Source organism: Arachis stenosperma, chromosome 3, assembly GCF_014773155.1.
Source record: "Arachis stenosperma cultivar V10309 chromosome 3, arast.V10309.gnm1.PFL2, whole genome shotgun sequence".
Lineage (NCBI taxonomy): Eukaryota > Viridiplantae > Streptophyta > Magnoliopsida > Fabales > Fabaceae > Arachis > Arachis stenosperma.
The window spans coordinates 31,483,275-31,506,493 of NC_080379.1; the positions used below are offsets into that span (position 1 = coordinate 31,483,275).

The window sequence follows — 23,219 nt, forward strand, 5'->3', positions numbered from 1 at the left end:
TATGTAACCTCCTCTAGACCGGATATTGTTCAAAGTGTGGGTGTGTGTTCAAGATTTCAATCTCACCCAAAAGAATCTCATCTTTCAGCCGTTAAACGCATCATTAGATACATTAAGGGAACTAGTGATTATGGCTTGTGGTATCCAAAATCTGATGATTTTTGTGTAGTAGGATTTTGTGATGCAGATTACGCGAGAGATAGGGTGGATAGAAGGAGCACATCCAGCATGTGTTGCTTCCTTGGGAGATCACTCAACATGTGGTCAAGCAAAAAACAAGCAACTGTGGCCCTATCCACAGCTGAAGCTGAATATATTTCTACATCTACATGTTGCTCACAATTAATTTGGTTAAAAACGCAGTTGGAAGATTACAAATTAAAGATCAATAGTATACTCTTATTTTGTGATAATATGAGTGCTATAAACATTTTAAAAAATCTTGTTCTGCACTCAAGAACAAAGCATATTGAAATTAAATATTATTTCATTAAAGAACTTGTGCAAAAGGGTACTATTGATATTCAATTTGTAAAATCTGAAGACCAACTTGCTGATATTTTTACAAAACCCCTCTGTGAAGACAGATTTTGCTCTTTAAGAAAAAGTTTGGGAATGATTGATTTAAGTTCTATTGATAACTTGTGAAATTTTGATTCTGTTCAGATTTATCTCGTGGGAAAGCAGGAGATAAAAATCCGAACGCGTGGAATGGGCTTTGATCAAGAGGGAGACTGCATAGAAATTAATTCTTATGGGCCCCACTAAATCTCTTTGACCCCACTCTGACCGTTTTGTTAGTTCCTCATTTTATTAAAAATCACAATCTCCTTGTTGTCTCATCAAATCTTGTTGGAAGAGCATGGTGTCAAATCAAATCTTTCCTTTCAACTAATTCCTTGATTCAAGGAAACCACTTTTTCAATTTATTTCAAATAAATGAAAACCACCTTGGTCAATAACCGCCCACCTTGTGCATTAACTCCCTCATATTCTCTTTCCACTCAGTATTTATTGCGTCCCTAACCTCCCTCCTCACTCACTCAATTCGGTTCTATTCATCCCTTTATCTTCTACCTGTTCATTCTCATTATCATGAAAAAGACAACTGCACCTAGAAAGAGTGAAAGAATTCGTCTCTCTCAAAAACCTTCCATTCCCCAAACTCACCCACATACATATCCATTCCACTTCTTCATCTTCTCCCTCACTCCCAACCAAACAGACCAAAACCATGCACACTAAGGTGATTGCACAGAAAAGTTCAGGAAAAAGAAAAAGTGGAAAGAACAAAGAGCCAAGCATTAAAGTAGAAGAAGAATCAGACACTTCTTCCATTCCATCACCGCCACACTCACCAAAAAGAACCACACCCGGACGCAGTGCTCAGAAGTCCAAAGGGTTTGCCTTGACTAACACCAAGGAGCCAGCAAACTTGGAATCATGGGATTTCAAGAAAAAATTCCACAAATCACACTCTCACTATGATTCGTCTAGGTTCGACTCTTGCGCTTCTTATGAATTCCACAATGAAGTTCTGGAAAAGCGCTATCTCTGCGCCACTTATCTCGTCAATCTTGACTCACTCACCAACAAAGGGATTAATGTCTCTTCTCTGTTTGATAATCTCCAATGGACACCACTGCTTCACATCCAAAAACTGGTGTACCCCGATTTAGTTCGTGAGTTCTATGCCAACATGCGATTGATTGATGGCACCATTCATTCCTATGTGAAGAGAGTTCACATAATCCTTGATACTACAACCCTTGGGATGGCTCTGGGCTACAAAGAGGAAGGATCAAGAGCATACATGTCTAAGAAATAGGATTTACAGGTTGGGATCACTTACCAGATGGCTTTAAATCAAACCTGCGAAAGTCTCTCTAGAATGGATGGCACAACTCTAACTCTCAAGGAACTCGGTCCAGATAAGGCAATTCTTCTTTACAAAATCATATCTCATGTTCTCATGCCACAAAGTGGTCCACGCCACCGGGTAACAGTTTCTGACTTTCTTGCCCTTTTTGCCCTTGTTACTTCCTCCCAAATCTCATTTGCATACCTTATGATAAAACATATGTGGGAATCTGTAAAGAGTACTAAAAGGGCTAATCTTTCCTATGGCATGTTTCTCACCAGTATTTTTGAGTATTTTAAAGTTGATTTAACAAATGAAGCTGTTGAGAATAAGGTTTCAGTCATTAAGGGAGGATGAGCTACAGGCAAGAGCATAAAAGGCAAGCACTATATGCAGCGACCTAGAAAGTAAGCCAGCCATACCTTCTAAGGTGGCTGGTGTTGGAAAACCTTGAGGAAGAGTTGGGTGTTGCTAGTGAGGAAGGCACTGAGGAATCTAACTTTAATCTCTCTGATGATTAAGTACTGTTTTCTTTATGTTTGTTGATATTTGGTATGTTTAGGCTCAATCTAATATTGTGGTAGCTTATTTTGGTACTATAGACACATGACACTGTGAAACACTCTTGACATTTTGGGTATATTTTGCATATTCTGTTCTATATGTCATCTTTTGCAGTTGCCCCTTGATGCCAAAAAGGGGAGAAAGTGCTGAAAATTGAAATTAACAAAACAGGGATGAAATCCTTGTTTGTATTCATGACCTCCCTCGTTTTAAGTTTCAATATTTTGTTATGATTATGTGTTTGATGTTAATAATGCATCTGATTGATGCTTGCTGTTTTGGATTGATGCTTGCTGTTTTGAGTTGATGCTTGAAGCTTTGAAGTTTGTAATTTAATTTTATCTTGGTAAAATGTTTACTGTGTTGAATTTGACTTATCTTAATAAAATGATTGCTGTTTTGAATTGTCTTTGGCAGTTCCTTTAAACTGTAATATAGACATTGCTATGGTTTGAAATGATCAAGGTTGACTAGAAATATTTTCCTTGCTATAATCACTTTGCTCTGATTTGTTTATTGGAAAATATTTTAAATCATTTAAAAATAGCTTTAGGTTACATAAATTTTTTGTACAAAATTGTTTCTGTATGAGTTTGAGCAGAAAATCAAATTATTGATAACAAATGAGTTTTGATTATCATCCAATTCTGCTCATAAATTAAGCCATTCAACAACTTATATTGAATATGTTAAATAACATTGTTGCCTTAGGCTTGATAAAATTGTTACAGGTTGGAACTTCCCTTGGTAAAGAAAGTATATATTAAGAGGGAGTCATGTGACAATTAGAAAGGGGGAGAAATACAAATCTTCAAAGGGAGTACTCTATACCCTAATTCTTTGATTTCTTTCCATTTCAATTTTAATAATGTTTGTCATCAAGGGGGAGATTGATGAGTTTGGAAAACTCTATTTTTAATTAAGTGATGATCAAACATTATTAATATAATTAATTGTAGAATTATTAAATTGATTTTGGATTAAATGTTGATTAAAATAATTTTGCTAATACAGGTTTTTATTGGGCCAAAAATTAAATGAAATGTTGCAAGCCCAAGTGTGAATTTTTTATTCAGCATTGATTCAAAAATTATTCAATAAAGTAAAGCTGAATTATTATTGAAGTCATTGGGCAGATTGAATTATTATTATAAGCTCAAATTGCAATCTTTGCTAAAAAGACCAATACATGGTCCGAATCCAATAAGCAAAGAAAAGCCAAGTTTCATTGCTTCCAACGGATCTCTTTATTCATCATGTGATGGAATTCAAAATTTTATTAAGATGAATTAATTCAATCCTTGGAACAATGAGAGAGAAATTATGATTGATTTGATGGCTCATTTAATGCTGTACGCCACCGAGAAACAAAGGGAAGTGGACATTTAATTTACTTTATCAAAATCCATTAGTTAATATTCAAATTTCTCTTTCTTCTCTCTCAACTTTCTTCATCTCTTTCGGTCCTTACATAGCCAGCCATGGAAGCTACGTTGAGCTACCAAAAAGAAGGAAAGGCACGCTATAAGTCCATCGAAATGATGGCAAGAAAAAGCAAACAAAAAGTATACTATGGCTAAGATTCTCATTCACTTGTGGCAAGATTTGGTAATGAGATCTTGGCTTCTCCATACCAAAAATGGTTAAAGAAAATTTCGGCCAGAAAGGAGAAGATCTTTGGAGGGATGGCTTGTCTCTGATCCTGCTCAACCACCACAGGAAGTAGCTAGGGTGGCTATGTGATGGAAGAGGCAGAGATTGGAGCAGATGAAGCCATCATCATCATGAAGCATCAAGGGCCAGAAGTTCATCTTGGAGAGCAAGAAAAGATGAAGGGCTCGGATTGATGAAGATTGGTGACCAAGGAAGGACTAGAGGTAATTGCATGTTGGTTTTTGCATGGGTTATCTCTTCTCTCTCTCTCTCTCTCTGGCCGAACCGGTTCTGTTTTGAAGAAGAAGAAGTTTAGCTTGGTTTGTTTGGTTTCAACCTTGAAGGCTTCTCCCTATAAGTAAAGGTGAACAATCAAGGTTTGATTCAAGGAGAAGGTGTGAGAGTGCAAGGCACAGAGTTCTCAGAGCTACCTGAGCTAACAGATTTTCTTCTCCTTCAATGTATTCTGTTTTGTATTTTTCTGTTTAATTTTGTCATGTCTTGAGTCTCATGGAAAAAGGCAAACAGTGAGGTTTGTATGAAAAAAAACCATAGAGCGAAAAAAGACAGAGAGTGAAAAATTAAAAGAAAAAGTCATAGATGTCCTTAGAGTTCCTTTGTACATCTGTGTTGTGTTTCATGATTCTGTGGGAATCCCCTTGTAAGTTGGGTTAGCACTTTACAGTTGAAAGCTTGGCAGTGACCAAGTCAAGTTCAGAATTGGATTTAGAATTCTGGACTTGTCCCAGATAGAAAGGGTAGTTCATAGGGAGAATTGGTGTATGTAATCAAAGTTGATTATAGTGAAATTTCTTCGTTGTTGTGATGGAGACTGGATGTAGGCTGCACTACACTTAGCAGCTGAACCAGGATATATCTGGGTGTTATTTTTCTTCTCTTCTACTCCATTTTCTGTTTCTGCTGCCCAAGAGATAAAACCGCAAAATATCTCGTGCCAAGTGACGAGACAAAAAGAAAAGTCTCGTGGCTAGGGACGAGATAAAAATCCCCAGAAGTTGTTTCAAAGACAAACAAGTGTTCTGAAGTAAAAAATGAGCTAAGATTCAACCCCCCTTCTCTTAGCCACTGAAACCATCAAGTAGGATTAATGGAACAAGGTTAAGGGGCGAATTTGATTTTGACCATAAACTTTAGGGACCAAAACAATACTTACTCCTATTAGAATCATTAATATTAAAGATGGATTAAACTTTTATTTATACTAGACTAAATACTAAATAAATTTTAAAAACATTAAATCATATTTAATAACTTATTAAAAAAAACTAGGAGACCGAGACTTCCATTCGCCCCTATGTCTGTCCCTAGTTTTAACCGCCATTTTAAACTATTAAAAAATAGTCATTATATCTGGTTCAATCGCTGTTTTAAATATGAAAAAATCGCCATTTTAATTATAAAAATTGTGGCAATTTTTTAAAAACTACCGTAATATCTAAAATGACGCCCAAAATTATAACGTCTCTTAAAGTTCCATTCTTGAGAATAATGACGATTAAAACCGCCGTAATTATTTTAAAAAAATAGCCGTTTAATAATTCAGGACATAATTGGTAATTTATCCATTTATATATATATATATATATATATAATAGTTCAAGGCGTCAAGTTAATTTTTTTTTTAATTAATAAACCTATATTTTAATTTTAATAGATTTTGATGTTATTCAATTTCCGTTTTGACGCATCCCCTTTACGCATGCAGGATCATATAATTCAGTACCATGAACCATATATAATACAAGTCTCTAGCCGAAGCTAGAACAGGACAGGAACATAAGTAGTACAGAAGCGACAAACTAAAAAGGGCACCTTATTTTATATTTTCACAGAACCCAAAGGTGTGCTTTAACGGAGGCTATTTTGGGTTAATTTTCCATGGTGGAAGTGTAGGCATTATGAGTTGGCAAGTTTGGTACCCACATAACTGCCTTGTTCCCAAGGAAATGGCAAGCAGTGGCGGTTCCAGGCTTCACTTTGAGGAGCTCATAAAGAATGTCGGGATTCATGGCGGAAGTATCATGGTGACAAACTGCCAGTGCCTGAGTATTCGTCCCATCCGCAGCCACCATTGAAACCTGGTACGCTGTGGTTTGATGGATTTCATGACAATAAAACACGACATTTTGGAAATTCAGCCTATGACACATCACTGCTTTGTCTCCAAGATTCTGCACTCCTTCTATGGTGTACTGGTTTTGCTTGTCCAAGAAGGAACTCGAAAGCGGCTGAATGTTCTTCCCCAATTTCGAAACCGAGAAGCCGATCAGTGTTGCCAAGGATTTCGCACAGTATCTCTCTTCTCCATGACCAGCAGGGCTCAATATGCAAACCTCCTCATACGTGTACCCTTCTTTTTCAATGTCTTTATGAATTCTTAGATAAAACCATACACCATAAGGTTGAGCATAGGGAATCTTGCTGAACTGCAAGTTCATTGTTTTCCCAGGATAAAGCTCATGTTCGAAGAAAAAGTTCTTTGGGTATTGCGTGTCATCGATTTTCATCGGAAGGTTGTTCATGTTGGCATCTGGGCCATGATAGGAAAATAAATTAACATATAGCTCTAAATAGCAGATCATTCACTATATTTGTACCTATTTCTGATCTGTATAAAAGGTTACGCTAATGTCAATAAGATTTTTAAAGTAGAAATTTAACATGGATCAACTAAAATTGAGTTTTAAATTACTTGTTAGACAAACAAAGAAGTCTATGTTCTTAGCCAAACTTTTTATATATTTATCATTTTAAACTTTTTATAGATTTATTGTTTTAATTTTTTGAGGAAAAGACATTTTGCCTCTTTTCCAAGATGTGTAAATGACATTCTACTTTTGTTATTTGTAAATAAATAAATAAATAAATTCTTAATTTTTTTATCTAAAAAATAAATAAATCTTTCATTAAGTTTAATTATAAATAACTCTTTGACTTTTGTAATCAACAATACATAAATTTTTTATATTGAATTCAAACCATTATTAAAAAATCTATGGGTCTCTTATTTATAAAAATACAAATTTATTTATAATTTGATTTATTAAAATATATATTTTTTAAAATAAAAAATAAAAAAAATTATTTATCCTTTTCTCTGTTTGTAACATGTAGATTCTCTTCAATATATTTGACGAAATAATAATAATAATAATAATAATAATAATAATAATAATAATAATAATAATAATAATAATAATAGGCAACGGACAACCTGATTGACATATGGCATGCTGTGTTAATGCAAAATCCAAAACGGTACCGCACTCAAATAATTTGAATCAACCAAATAATTATGATTAGTTTATATATATGTAATTACTTAAAATTACTTGATGAACCAAATAATTATCGCTAGGTTTTTTTATATATTGACACATATTATTAAATATACAGAAGACTCTGTCTACTTTAACTTTTTAAAATTAATAAGAATTTTTTATTAAAAAAATACTATTTTACATCTGGACGTATAATACAATAAGTATTTATTTTCAAATATGATTTATTAAGATTATCTTATAATTATACTTTTTTAGATATACTTATAGCCTTTTAATTTTTAATAAAATTTAAATTAAAAATCTATTAAAGTATCCCTAAAATTTTATAAAAATACTTTCTGAAAACAAGAAAATATTTTTTTTTCTTATTATATACACCTTCGGTGCCAGGCTTCAAAAGCTCCATGAGAGTAGGAGGAATGGGAGTGTTTGGCCAAACTGCTTGCCAATAACTTTCATCAGCTATCGATTCATGGGCATGACCCGCTCCTACCAGAGCAAGCTGCACCATAAACATATATGATAACAAATTAATTATATATGCACATGTAAAAATTTCTTATTTAGGTACAATGATCTTATACTAACTCATCACTGCATTTTATATTGATTTTGTTTAATATTAACTATATATAGTATTTAATACTGAAATCCTTCAGTTGAAACACCTTATTGTTAAATCTGTGATCATAAGAGAAAATCATATATATTTCTTCCAAAGCACAAAAGAAGAAGAAAGCTTACACAAAAAAGTGTAACAACAGCACATCGGAACTCCATTTTGTACTTAAGCTAGAGCGCAGGTACTTAAAGCAACATGTATGTGTGAGGATGGTCAATACAATCACAAACCGCTCACTTATTTATAAGGATAATACCATAGTGAATAATAAAATTTTAGTAGAGAGTGAATAATAAAAGTTTAGTAAAGAGTGAAGAATATTTTTTTAATTAAAAATTTTAAAAAAAAGTTTGTCTATATATATATATATATATATATATATATATATATATATATATATATATATTAGTTTAGTAAATATTTTCGCCCTTTATTCAATTATACTGTTGACCATAGAAATTCCCTACTACTTATAGTGCGCAGCTAAATCTTCTTAATTTTTTTAACTATTTACTAAAATATGTTCTTTCATTCTATAATTTTTTAAATGGAATAAAAAAATATATAAAAAAATATTAAATAATAAAAAATTATATTTTATTAAATAATTGAAGAAAAAATTAAAAAAATCCACTCTCATATACTTAAATATGTAAATGATGATCTTTTTGAAAAAATTAAAACGTATTTTACATAGATTAAATCTATAATGTCTATTATGGTGATAATTATGGTAGTTATATAATTTTAACAATATTTAAAAAAATCAAAATTTAGGTCTTATTTTTATATTTTAATAAAATTTTGTTTTTTTATTGAAAAATATAAGAAAATTGATAAAAATTTATTATTTTTAATTAATAGTTAGTCAATAATATTTAAAATTTAAATTAAAAATATGTTATTAAAATATTAAATTAAAAAATTAAATTGATAGCTAAAAATATTGGCTAAAAATAATAAATTCTTTAATTTTTTTCATAAATTAAAAAATATTGTCATAATATAAAAAATATTACTTTATTTTTAATAATATTTTTAAGAGTAATATCAAAAGATAATAATTATACTTTTTTATTTAACTTAATATCTATAATTTTATATTTATTATATATAATATTATGTATTTATTCCAGTATCAATTAATAAATATAAGTAAATTAAAAAAAATAAATTATGACTATCTATAATTTTCAAATTATAGCTTTTAATTATTCTTTATTTTTTAAATACTACTAAAACTGTATATTCATCATAGCCATAAAAGCATGCCCCTTCTATATATATTCACTCGTATACACGTTTACGGCTTATCTCTTGAAAGATTTTAGTACTTTTAATTTTATTTCTATTTTTAAGTTACTATTTTAAAGTTAAAAAAATTAGATATAAAAATAAATGAGTGATATATTTTAATATTGTAATTTTTAGTATTTTTTAAAATTATAAAAAATACATAAAATTAAAAAAATTAAAAAAGATTGTGGTAGATAGTTTATTTTTATATCTTAAATTTTTTTATTTTTTTTAACACAAATTGAATTATTCGATTTGTATACCTCTCACAAATTAAATAATCTAATTTCTATACTTATATTAAATCAAATAGTTCAATTTTTACTTTTTTTTAATTAAATTATTTCACATTTAAAAATAATATTCAAACCATTCATATTTAAAAAAAAAAAGCACCTTTAAGTCACCAAAAAAAAAAAACACCTTTACCACTCTAAAATTAAAAACAAAAAATTCCTATTCTAATGTTTGCCGTCAAACACGAATTTAAACCGACAGCTACATGTTCAATGACACATGGTATTCCACGCACGTAGCACATTCACGTTTGTAGAAGGGTTTGCTTTTTACGTGTGTAAATACGTACTGTGCATTGTAATTGTTTAACAAGTGTCTCTTTTCATGTGTTTGCCAATTAATGTAGGGGAAGTTACTGTTCCCTTCACGTGATGGAGGTGAAGATTAGCCGGACGGATTCCATACTCTCCTAATGATTAGAATTTTAAAATTCTTTTTATATTATTAACATTGTAATGTAAGTTGGCGTAATATTCTAAAAAATTTTATTAATGAAGTTTTTATAATTAAAGAACACAAAGCAATTATTCACTTTTGATCAATAATTGTATTTTCAGAGAATAACTATATAATAATCTTCTAAAAGTTAAAACACTAATGGTTCGTATCCTGTTGATGTTCCACGAGTTCCACGAGGCAACATTTCTAGATGTTACATGGAACAAAAGTAATAAAATTATCCACAAAATTGATCTATCGTACGGAATTTTTCGATAATAAAAAATTTTGATGGAGCCTCTCTTAAAATTTGGATATTTTTACTGTCTATAATTCTATATAAAAAAAATTAATTTATAATTTATTTTCAGCCAATATATAATTAAATTTATCAAACTAAATAATAAGATATTTGTCATTTTTTAATCATAACACAACTAAAATATAAAAAATAGATCCATATACAATTAAATTAGACTAATAATATATCAATTATCTATAAATACGTATTAAAATTATAAGTAATTTTACATGTACTTTTAGTTGTCTAGTTTCTTTCATTGTCAAGTCACGCTATGAAAAAGTTTACAATGACTTGTTGAGCTTCTAATTGAGCACTTCTATTTTCTTTATTAACTCCTCACGATCTTGCATTACTTCTTTAAGTTATGCTTAAATCTTTAACTTAGATTTTGAAATTTTTATGCCATAACTTGTACCACTTTTTTCACCTTTTACTGCTAAAAAAGCTTCATTTAGAGTGATAGAATTTTCAGTTTTGTAGAATTCATTGATTATAAAGCTAATATCATCATGCATAATACAAATAGGATAGTGCTGTTTGAAAACAAAGATAAAATTTAACACGTAAAAGGAAAATACTAGTAATAATATACTAATATTACATCAATTTATTTAGCTTTTTCATTGACCCATTTTTTATTATTCTTTTGATGAGTAATTTGACACAATTCTTGAATGTTAGACTCGTCACCAATTTTAGGATGGTGCTATAATTATTTTAAAGTTTAAAATATTACATGTAATTAAGTGCGAACTTGACATAGCAAAAAATATAACACTAAATTAAAGACTTTAAGACTATTTACCTGATCACGTTTAACAACTTAAAATGATTTTCGGCTAACATACATGTGATATAACGTGATGCTTTCTATTTTTTTTTCTTAAATATTTTTCTTATATAATACCAAATTCACAAAGACAAAAGGAATTAAGTTATAATTATATCAATAATTTAAAGTAACAAAACAAGATAAGAACACTTCAATATCTGTCATAATGAAAATTCAAACTAAAAAAAAGAACTTCCAACGTAGCATACCAACATCTCCCATATCTCTAAAATAAAAAAAAAAAACAAAAAACATAATCTTAAAACAAAAAAAAAAAGTAAAATCAAAATAATAGAACAAACAAATAAAAAATAAAATCAAATCCACTTTTCAAATAACCAAAATCAGATTAACAAATAGATTACACAACAATATTTTCATAGACAATAAGAATATCAGCAAAATAAAAAATTAGATTATCAAAGAACAATATAAGCAATAATATTCAAATAACATACATTTACATTTAACAGAACAGAAATTAGACCAGATCAACAGCAGAAAAAGAACGGACAAACCAGACCAGCAACAGAGAAAAAACAGACGAACCAAACCACCAGCAGAGGAAGAACGGCCGAACCAGACCAGTAGAGGCAGAAGACGACGTAAGACGAGCAGAGGAGCAGAAACGGCAACCATGAACAACAACGACGACGACGACGAAAACCACGACGATCACCACCACCACAGGAGCTGATGACCGTGCACAAGAGACGCCGACACACACGACACGATGACGGCACAGAAGATGACGGCAGAGGAGACGAAAGCGAGGCAGAGCGTTCATAGGAGATTACGCCAGTACTTCTTCTTCCAACAGGAGTTCCATTATTGTTAAGTGGAGTGGAGGCGCAGAGATAATAGAGTGAGGTTCCAAAGTGAGGGAGTTAGAATTTTTATTACTTCACTTTACCTTTTACATTTTTACCATTGTTGTTTATGTTTATAATTTAATTAAATTTTTTTAAGTTTCACAAATTTATTTGTAGTTAACATTAAAAATTTTTATTATTAATAAAATTATATACTAATTTTTAAAAGAATATAAAATAATATCTACAATTTTAAAATTAATAAATACAAACAATATTTATAAAATTTTAATTTTTGAAACAAAATAAAATTATTTTAAAAAAACTATATAAATAATTTTTTTATTCTTAAAGATTTTAACATTTTAAAATAATTTTTTTAATTACAAAAATTACTTAAATTTTGTGACAAACAAATAATTTATTACAACAATATTAAATTTTGTGACAAATTAATTTTTTATTACAAAATAATTGGAGTTTTTAAAATAAAAAGATATTTTGTTACAAAATAAATTAAATTTTTGCAACTACTTTATCCTTTATTACAACATATAATAAAATTTTGTAACAAACACCAATTCGTTACAAAAATTAATATAATTTGTAACAAAAAAATTAGTTGTTACAAAATATTAACATGTTTTGTAACAACAATACTTGTTGTTACAAAAAATCATCTTTTTGTAATAGTTTTAAATTTGACATAAAATTTTTGTCACAAATATTATATTTTCTTGTAGTGTTATTATATCAAAATATCTTTTAAATTAATAAAATTTTTGAAAAGAAGATATAAATTATAATTGATGGTTTATTAGTGGCTAAGAGAAGAGGGGGTTGAATCTTAGCCCCTTTTTTGCTTAGTAACTCTTGCTGTCCTTTAAAACACTTGAGGAGATATTTTTTGTTTTTGTCTCGTGCCAAGTCACGAGACTTTTTTGTTTTGTCTCGTGACCAGTCAGGAGATATTTTTCAGTTTTGTCTCCTATGCAGCAGAATCAGAAATGGAGTAGAAGAGAGAGAGAATTACACCAAGATATATCCTGGTTCAGCTGCTAAGTGCAATGCAGCCTACATCCAATCTCCATCACAACAATGATGGAATTTTACTATAATCATATTTGATTACAAACACCAATTCTCCCTAAGAACAACCCTTCCTATCTAGGACAATTCCAGAATCTAACCCCAACCCTGAACATGACTTGTTAACCCACCAAACTTTCAACTGTTAAGTACTAACCTAACTTGCAAGGAGATTCCCGCAGAGTCATGATACACAACACAGATGTACAAAGGACCTCTAAGGACATCTATGATTTTTTTTCTTTTAATTTTGTGTACTCTGTCTTTTTTCGCTCTATGGCTTTTTCTTATAAACCTCACTGTTTGCCTTTTTTCATGAGACTAAAGACAGACAAAACTTAACAGAAAAATACAAAATAGAAAACATTGAAAGAGAAGAACTTCTGTTAGCTTAGGTAGCTATGAGAACACTGTGCTTTCACTCTTTTTCTTGTTTGAAGCCCTGGCTGTTCTCCCTTATTGATAGAAGGGGAAGCCTCCACGGTTGAAACTGTTGAACCAAGCTAAACTTCTTCTTCTTCATGCTAAAACCGGTTCGGCCAGAGAGAGAGGAGAGATAACCGAATGTAAAACCCAACATGCAATTACCTCTGTGTCTTCCCTTTTCACCAAGCTTCATCAATCCGAGCCATCCATCTTGACTTACACTCCAAGAAGGATTCCTAGCCCTTGATGAGTTCTTGATGATGACAGCTTCATCTGCTCTAACTTCTGCATCCTCCATCACGTAGCTACTATAGCTACCTCCTGTGGTGGTTGATCAAACGCAAAGACAAGCCATGCCTCCAAGGATCTTCTTCCTCTGACCGAGTTGATCTTCTTCCTTTTTTAGGGTATGAAGAGCTTAAGATTACTTCACCACATCTTGTCTTTTGTGGTAAAGATCTTAGCCACACCACACTTCAGATTTTCTTTTTCTTGATGCCATCATCACAATGGCTTTGACACTAGCTTCTTTCACTTTCTTTTGATAGCTCAAAATTTTTTCCATAGTTGCTGTGAAGTGACCGAAGCTAGAGGAGAGAAGAGAGAGAAGAGAGAAAAGCATTCAATGGATTTGAATAAATGAATTAACTTTACTTCTCTCTTGCTTTGAGTGGCGTGGAGCACTAATGATAGCAATCAAATCAAGTGCTGTTTCTCTCTCATGATTCCAATGCAATTAATGTGAATTGAATTAAATTTGAAATTCATCTTATGATGAGAGGAAGAGAGTAACCGAACTAAGTAGCAAGTTTCCCTCTTTCTCATTTTTCAATTTGGATCAAGTTAGTGGATCTCTTCTTCAAACTGATTTGGGCTAATAATAGTTAATTTTGGCCCAACAAGAATAATAATAATTCAGCCACAATACTTTAAACATTTTTGAACCAATGCTGAATGTAAGGTTCACATTTGGGCTTGCAAATTTTTATTTCTTTTTAGCCCAACACCAAATCTGCAGGTAATTAAAATTATTAATTAGCAAGTATGAAATTAAGGCTTAAATTAATAATTTTGTAATAAATTTTATTAATAATGTTTGATCATCATTAATTTTATTTTGGAGTTTTTCAAACTCATCAATAATTTTTTAAAAATATTTTTTTATTTTATTGCTCCTTTTACTTTGATTATTAAAAAATTATCAAATATATTAAAAAATAAAAAAATTATTAAAAAAATTCTTTTAACAACTTAGTAACACCTAAAAAAAATTTTAGTTTGACTATATTTTATGGAACAGAATATAAAATGACAAAAGATAAACATCAACATAAGTGTATCATAAATAAGAATATAAAGATGAATATGCGGCTAGATAAGCAGAGGCGGATTTAAGGGGGTCTAGGGTGGCCATGGTCCTTCCAATTTTTTTTAAAAAAAGTTAGTACTATTAGTTTATTATTATTATATAATTAATATATATATTATTGGTTAAATATATTTTTATATTTTACATACTAAAAAAATTTACATAGTAATTTAATATATATAAATTATAATGTGTATTATAATATATTAGTAGCAATTAACAAATAGTTTTAAAAAATAATAAAAGTGTATAAATATATAAATAATTGAAAAGTTATTGAAAAATATAGGTTTGGATGAATGTAAAAAGTAATAATTATAAAAAAAATTCTTATTTTGATTCTTTTTATGACAACAGTAATAATTGAATAGATTTTTTAAACAATAAAAATTATTAAAATAATACTTTAAAATAAGATGAAAGATAAACTTTTAGCATATTATATATGATTGTATATGTTAAAAAAGAGAATGCTTTAAAATTTATTTCAGTTAGTAAATTAATAATTTTTTTAGTTATATGAAATATTGCAGACCAAATTTAAAAATACTAAAATTTTAAAGTATATAGTTGAATGTTAATTTTTATATAATATAATTATTAATTTTGATCTATATATTATAAATTATATTTTGTTGATTTTTTTTATTATATTATATTTTAATTTATTTTATATTTAACTTGGCCTCCTTTTTATAAAATTTTTGGATCCACCACTATAAATAAGTATGGATAAAAATATTGAACCAAAATACAAAAAAAAAGTTGAAATAACGTTTTTTTACTAAAATATAATAGAAACTCGTTTCAAATTGTTTGGATATATAAAAAAAATCGACAAGCATCTAACTAAAAAAGTAGTTTAGATAAACGATAAATTGTTGACAAAAAAAAAATAGAAGAAAATTAAAAAAATCATATACACGATGATTAAAAAAAAATCCATATATATAAATAGTTTTGCTATAAACATGACCTGTAATAGAATTCAAGAATAAAATACAAGTTAACTAATCCCACTTAGTTGAAAGAAAAGACGTTGTTGGTTGAATTTGTTTTGGTCTGGCTCAGCTGGCATAATATCCCGGCCCGGAAATATGATTCGAGGGCACCTCGAACCCGAATCAGGAGGCCAATTCGACACCTCCACCTCTCCAGCAAAGCGCCTGACAGCTGGGGAGAGAAAATTTTTTGGAAGGCTGGTCTGCTCCTGTGAAACCCGACTTAGTTACAGAGTATATAGGAGGAGGACTCTACCCCTCTCCGAGGTACGTCACTATACTCTCACTCTTACTGCCATCTGTACGGATCCTGACTTGAGCGTCGGAGTCCTTTTCGCGAGGCTTCAACCATCCATTCTTCCTCACGAACTCGGGAGGTCCGTCCATTCGTCAGCAGCCAAGGTCCAGATTCCCCTCGTCTCTCTTACCCGCTCCGTTCACCCGACAAACCGAACATTGGCACCGTCTGTGGGGACTTGGCCTGAATAGATTTTCTGTTAGGTCCAGTGGAAGGAGAGGATGGAGGTAAGCCACGTGTGGAGGACTTGGTTCACCGAACCAATAGAGTAGCCTCCTTGGCTTCCTCCCGTGAACGCACAAGATCCCCTCCCTGACGAGATGAGCTTCCCTCCTGTTCCCAGGAAAGGTGTCCCTTTGGAGGAACGGGAAGCGACAACGCGAGAATAATGCAGGAGCTATGCCACAGGGTGAAAAACTTGGAGCGAGAGCTGGCAAACAGAGAGCACTACCAACCCGCCCTGAGCCAACCTCGTTTTCGATCTCCTCAAAGGAGGGGGAAACCAGGGAAAGAAGCTCCCGGAGAGACCGCTCCAGATGTACACCACCCCCCCGATCCCAGTCAGAGGGCCAGGGGGAAAGTAGGGAAGTACCGAGGAGACGGCAAGACCCCATAATCTACACTCGACCCCGAGTGAGACATACAGAGGAGAACCGAGAAGATAGTAGAGAGAGACCAAGGAGGCGGTGACAAACCGTAATCATGGGAGCAACCCCTTTTCACCAATCCATGCTCGAGGTCCGGCTATCGAAACATTTCGACAAGCCAACGGATATGAGGTACGACGAGACCCAGGACCACCAGGAACACCTAACGGCCTTTGAGGCTAGGATGAACCTGGAGGGTGTGGGCGATGAGGTGAGATGTCGCGCATTTCCCGTGACCTTGGCGGGACCGGCAATCCGCTGGTTTAACGCCCTCCCTCAAGGCTCTGTAACGACTTTTACGGACATAACCCGCGCTTTTCTGGCTCAGTTCACCACGCGCATTGCCAAAGCAAAGCACCCGATCAACTTGCTGTGGGTGACACAAAGAAGCGGAGAACCGACTAGGAAGTACCTGGACAGGTTCAACGATGAATGCCTGGAGATCGAAGGCCTGACCGACTCAGTGGCCAGCTTGTGTCTGACAAACGGGCTGTTAAACGAAGACTATAGGAAACACCTCACCACCAAGCCTGTGTGGACAATGCAAGAAATCCAAAATGTGGCTAGAGAGTACATCAACGACGAGGAGGTCAGCCAGGTCGTGGCAGCCAACAAGCGGCAACCCACTTATCACCCTGCTCGTCAGCCCGGTAACGGGGAATGGCCTAAGGAGCACTCTAAGGACGGAACGCCAGCTAAAACCTTTAAGTCGTTCCCCCGAGCAGGAAAGTTCACTAACTACACCACCCTAACGGCCCCGATCGTCAAGGTGTACCAGCATATATCCGACAAAGGCATCTTGTCGAAGCCTCGCCAACTCAAGGACAGAACCGAAGGGAACAAGAACCTCTACTGTGACTACCACAAGGGCTTCGGCCATAAAACCCAAGATTGTTTTTAATTGAAGGACGTTCTGGAGTAGGCGATCCGGGAAGGCAAGCTAGCGGAGTTCTCGCACCTCATAAGAGAACCCAGGATGCTAGAGCAATACCGATCTAGCAACGACAGGAGACGTGTCATGAAACCAAGGCAAGAACCCGAAGAGGACAACAACCGTGGCCTCACTATCGTGAATCTCGTAGTCGGGAGGGATGTGGCACCAAGGTCTAAGTCAGCAACGAAGAAAGATGTTAAGGTCCTGGCCATCTCATCAGCTAGCCAAAGGCCGTTCCCCAGGAAAATCCCAACGATATCGTTCAGACCGGAGGACCAATGCTTCCACGACCTACCGGAGAACCCCCCATGGTAAACACAGCAAGAGTGGAACCGGTTTGGTCAAGCGAATTCTTGTTGACACTGGAGCTGACTCAAACATCATGTTCCAAAACGTGTTTGGCCCCCTTGGTCTCCGAGAAGCCGACTTAAGAACTCACCAGCACGGTGTGGTCGGCTTAGAGGATAATTTTATGAAAACTGATGGAATAATCTCCCTCCTGGTGTCCATAGGGGCAAGTCAAGGAAAGAGGTCAGTAATGGCAGAATTTGTCATCCTGAGGGACTCCACGGCTTACAACCTTATCTTGGGGAGGAAAACGAACAACGAGTTTGGGGCGATAATATGTACCAAGCTACTGACAATGAAGTTTGTAGCCGACGATGGGTCGGTGGGATCCATCAGGGGAGATCTGGAAACGGCAGTTGCGTGCGACAATGCCAGTCTTTCCCTAAGGAAGAAGTCAAATGAGGCATCCGGGGTCTTCCTAGCCTACCTGGATGCCAGGGTTGACGACAAACCAAGGCTAGAGCCTGAAGCAGACCTGGAAAAGTTCAGGGTCAGTGACTCGAAAGATAAGTTCACCTTTGTGAATAGAAACCTTCCCCACAACTTGAAAGAGCATTTGATGGAAATGATCCGAGCAAATGGCGATCTGTTTGCTTGGATGCCAGCCGACATGCCAAGGATCAACCCCCGGTTCATGTCACACCACCTGGCCGTGAAGGCAGAGGCCAAGCCCGTAGCCCATAGACGAAGGAAGATGACACAGAAGAGAGCCAACGAGGTTGCCAAGCAAATGGCCAGCTTGCTAGAAGCAGGGTTCATCCGAGAGCTAGACTACTCAACCTGGCTGTCAAATGTAGTCTGGTTAAGAATGCCAACAGAAAGTGGAGGATGTGTGTAGACTACTCCGACCTCAACAAGGCATGGCCCAAGGACTCCTTCCCCTTCCCCAACATTGACGCTCTAGTGGACGGGGCTGCGGGATATCGCTTCCTGAGTTTCATGGACGCATATTCTGGTTACAACCAGATCCTGATGCACCGACCAGATGAAGAAAAAACGGCGTTCATAATGCCAAGTGGCACCTACTGCTACAGGGTAATGCCATTTGGATTAAAGAATGCGAGAGCAACCTATCAAAGGTTAATGAGTAAAGTCTTCAACGAACTTATCGGGAAGTCAGTGGAGGTGTATGTGGATGGCATCTTGGTAAAGACCGGCCGGTCGAAAGACCTAATTGGGGGCCTAAAGACCGTGTTCACGTCCCTCCGACAACACAATATGAGACTTAACCCTCTCAAGTGCGCCTTCGCCATGGAGGCCAGAAGGTTCTTGGGTTTCATGATAACTCAGAGGGGAGTGGATGCCAACCCTGAGAAGTGCGAGGCGATCCTGCAAATGACGAGCCCGAGTTGCATTAAGGACACACAAAGGCTGGTCGGAAGACTCACGGCCCTATTCCCGCTTTCTCGGAGCATCGGCAGCCAAAGCCCTACCATTCTTCAACTTGATGAAAAAAGGAATAGTTTTTTAATGGACCCCATCATGCGAGGAGGCTTTCAACCTCTTCAAGAGCATACTCTCGCCACCCCCAGTCCTCGGCAAACCCAAGGATGGTGAGACACTGTTCTTGTACTTGGCGGTAACAGATGAAGCCTTGGTGGCCGTCTTGGTACGAGTGGAAGGAAAAACCCAACAGCCGTTTTACTTTGTCAGTAAAGCGCTGCAAGGGGCAGAGCTAAGGTATAGCAAGCTGGAAAAGTTATCTCGAAGGTTGTGACAGTACTTCCAGGGTCATCAAGTGATCGTCAGAACGGACCAAGCGACATGCCAGGTCTTGCAAAAATCCAACCTAACGGGACGGATGATGACCTGGGCAATCGAGCTATCTCAATATGACCTACAATATGAGCCTAGACATTCAATCAAGGCCCAGGCCATGGCAGACTTTCTGGTTGAAGTCACTGGGAATCCCCACGAAACCCCGGGCATGCGGTGAAAACTCCACGTTGATGGAGCTTCCAACCAGACCTCTGGGGGGGGCAGGAATAATCCTTGAGAGCTAAACAGGGATAGTGTACGAGCAATTTGTCAAGTTCGAGTTTCCAGTCTCCAACAACCAGGTGGAATACGAGACCCTAATTGGTGGCCTGCTGTTGTCAAAAGAAGTCGGGGTAATAAGAGTAGAGGTGAACAGCGACTCTCAAGTCGTCACCTCCCAAATCAATGGAACTTACCCAGCCAAAGACCCTCTACTGCAAAAATACCTGGAAAAAGTTTGGGACCTAAGCAAGAACTTTGAGGAGGTCGTGGTGCAGCACATTCCAAGAGTGAGGAACACACGAGCCGACCTCCTATCCAAATTGGCTAGTACAAAGCCTAGAACGGCAAACTGCTCTTTGATCCAGGGGTTAGTGAAGGAACTGACAGTCGCCCTGTGCGTGACCCGAGAAGATGTCATACCCTCATGGGTGGACCCAATTGCTGATTTTTTGGAAAGTAGGAAGCTCCCCGACGACGACAAGGCAGTAAAGGCATTGAGAAGGGAGGCAGCCAAGTACATAATAATACAAGGCCAGCTATACAAGAGAGGGTTGAACCAACCCCTGTTGAAGTGCTTGCGACCCGACCAGATGGACTACGTGCTAAGAGAAGTCCATGAGGGATGTTGCGGCCACCACATCGGAGAAAGGCTTTGGCTCGGAAGCTCGTGAGAGCCGGCTACTTCTGGCCCTCGATGATGACGGATTCCCAAGAATTCTTCAAGAGATGCAAGAAGTTCCAAGAAAATGCAAATTTTCGTAAGACCCCGGCATCTGAGTTAAGTTTTCTTATGGCCTCCCGGCCTTTTAGCTAGTGAGGCATTGACCTTTTGGGACCATTCCCGGTAGGGCTCGGGCAGGTTAAGTACCTGATCGTGACTATTGATTACTATCTAAAGTGGGTCGAAGCGGAGCCACTGGCCAGCATTTCATCAGCAAACTGCCGTAAGTTCATGTGGAGACAGGTAATCTCCAGATTTGGAATCCCAGAGACCGTAATATCAGACAATGGAACACAATTTGTGGACAAGAAGTTCAGGGAGTTCCTCACAGGTCTAGGTGTAAAACAGAGGTTCTCATCAGTGGAGCACCCACAAAATAATGGCCAAGTGGAAGCAGCAAACAAAGTCATCTTCCATGGTATCAAAAGGCGACTTGACCAGAAGAAGGGTTCGTGGGCAGACGAACTAGCGTCAGTCCTATGGTAATATAGAACAACACCTCAATCCTCCACCAGGAAAATCCCTTTACGACTTACCTATAGGGTTGACGGAGTTATCCCTGTGGAAGTCGGGGAGCCTAGTCCACGACATCTCCTGGGTGGAGTTGAGAAAGCTGTAGAGAAGGACTTGATCGACGAAACCAGGAAAATGACGCACTTGTCGGAAGTGGCGTTAAAGCAAAGAATAGCGCTCCGTTACAACACCAGGGTATTAAGGAAGACCTTTGAGCCAAATGACCTGGTCCTACGACGCAACGACGTAGGCCTCCACACCCCTGGGGAAGGCAAGCTGGCGGCCAATTGGGAAGGTCCATACAGAGTGAGGGAAGTGGTCGGTAACGGGGCTTACAAACTGAAGCGTCTAGACGAGAAGGAGGTACCCCGAACATGGAACGTGAAAAACTTGACAAGGTTCTACTCCTAGCATCCAGAACGGCCACCCGTCCCACTGATTCAGTAACATCCGTTTTACTTTATGTTGAATTATTGTCAATTTTTTATTTTTGTCAATCACTTAATATATTCCTTTTTCACTTTATTTCTATTTGTATCTTTATCTGACTTGCCAACTAACCGGTCTACTGAGATTACGGCCTCTCGGGACTGATCACCCCGGAAGCTAACGACACCGTCAATACTACAATACACGGCTACAAAAATAAGCCACAGTTTGAAATTTTGTAAAATATGAAAGCCACCGACTGGCTTCCCCAATTACCAATGACAATGGAACAGTAAATAACTAGAAGATTACCAAACAAATTTGACCAAAAATGGTAAACAGACCGACGATTTCAAAAATGGTAAACAAATTGTCAATCACCAGTAACAAAACGGTAAACGAGTTATAGAAATTACAAAAGGGTTCAAAGATCTACACAAAACTATTACACAAGTTCAAAATAACATACCAGTAAAAGTACATCACTTCTTCGAAATGTCAACAATTTGACCATCCCGGATAGTCTTGAACGCTCCAATCGTAGAAGCGTCGAAGTCGGGAGAAAGCAGCTTGACCTGGGCCTTAATCGCCTCCTCGGTCCCATTAATCACCTACATCGCCTTCTTCACTGTATCCTTATTTTTCTTCCTCAGGTCGGAAACCTCCTGCTTTAGCCCAGCAACCTCATCTTTAGCACTATTGGCCGATTTCTCGACCTCTTCAAGCTTGGCTTCCAAAGCATTAACCTTAGCCTGAGCTGCAGAAGTTTCGGTGCGAGCAGAGTTGAGCTGAGACTCTAGAGTCATCTCCCGCTCTGTAAGACGAGTGACCGCTTCGTCAGAGGTCTCCAGTTTCCCCTCTGAGTCGGCTAGCTTCTCCTTTAAGACCCCAACCTCAGCCTTCAGCCTCTCAACCTCCTGAAGGGTTTGGTGATACTTCTCGTCTAAGGACCCAACCTGAGTCAGGATCGGCTCGGCTTTCCTCGAAATGGTCGTGGCCCGTAACATACATCGGTAGATCCACCTAGCCTGAGCGCCCAGGTCCCCATCATGAAAGAATTCATCAGTGTCGGGCATGAGCTGCAAGTCAATGAAACCCCCAGCGTCAAAATTCTTCTCCATAACAGTGAATGACCCCTCAGGACTAGAGGCCAGCTTCCGCTTGCGAGGATTGTCATCTATAGTGACATCAGGACCCTTTCCAGCCGGGTCTACCTCAAGAGGCACCACTCCACTACCGCTCGGACCAGTCGTTACGATGGGATGGCTAGGCCCCAAAGGAGAGGGGAGGAAGAGCTGATTGTGCTTTGGCATTTGGGGAGGACAGATGCTTGGCAGCTGTGTCACAGAGCTATCCTCACTATGCTCAGAAAGGAATTGGGCCATCAAATCCTCAAGTCCAGTGTGTTCGGCGGCCATGTCCACTGCAGTAGACACAACAACCCGTCAGCTCGAAAAAAAAAAAGAAAAAGAGGAGAAGG

At 36.1% G+C, this 23,219-nt stretch overlaps 2 protein-coding genes across 2 annotated transcripts; one reads left to right on the plus strand and one right to left on the minus strand.

The window, feature by feature from the left end:
* Positions 1 to 5,806: 5,806 nt before the first annotated feature.
* LOC130967217 (unknown seed protein USP-like) lies at positions 5,807 to 8,237 on the minus strand. The gene is made up of 3 exons (XM_057892034.1): positions 8,128 to 8,237; positions 7,762 to 7,885; positions 5,807 to 6,629 (listed from the first exon to the last, which is right to left on the minus strand). Exons 1-3 carry the CDS (start codon positions 8,161 to 8,163, stop codon positions 5,968 to 5,970), a joined length of 822 nt encoding a protein of 273 aa, XP_057748017.1. The 5' UTR covers positions 8,164 to 8,237; the 3' UTR covers positions 5,807 to 5,967.
* An 8,632-nt stretch (positions 8,238 to 16,869) lies between these two features.
* On the plus strand, positions 16,870 to 17,715 carry LOC130965830 (uncharacterized). Its single transcript, XM_057890593.1, has one exon. The coding sequence runs from the start codon at positions 16,870 to 16,872 to the stop codon at positions 17,713 to 17,715; it is 846 nt and encodes a 281-aa protein (XP_057746576.1).
* Positions 17,716 to 23,219: the final 5,504 nt, after the last annotated feature.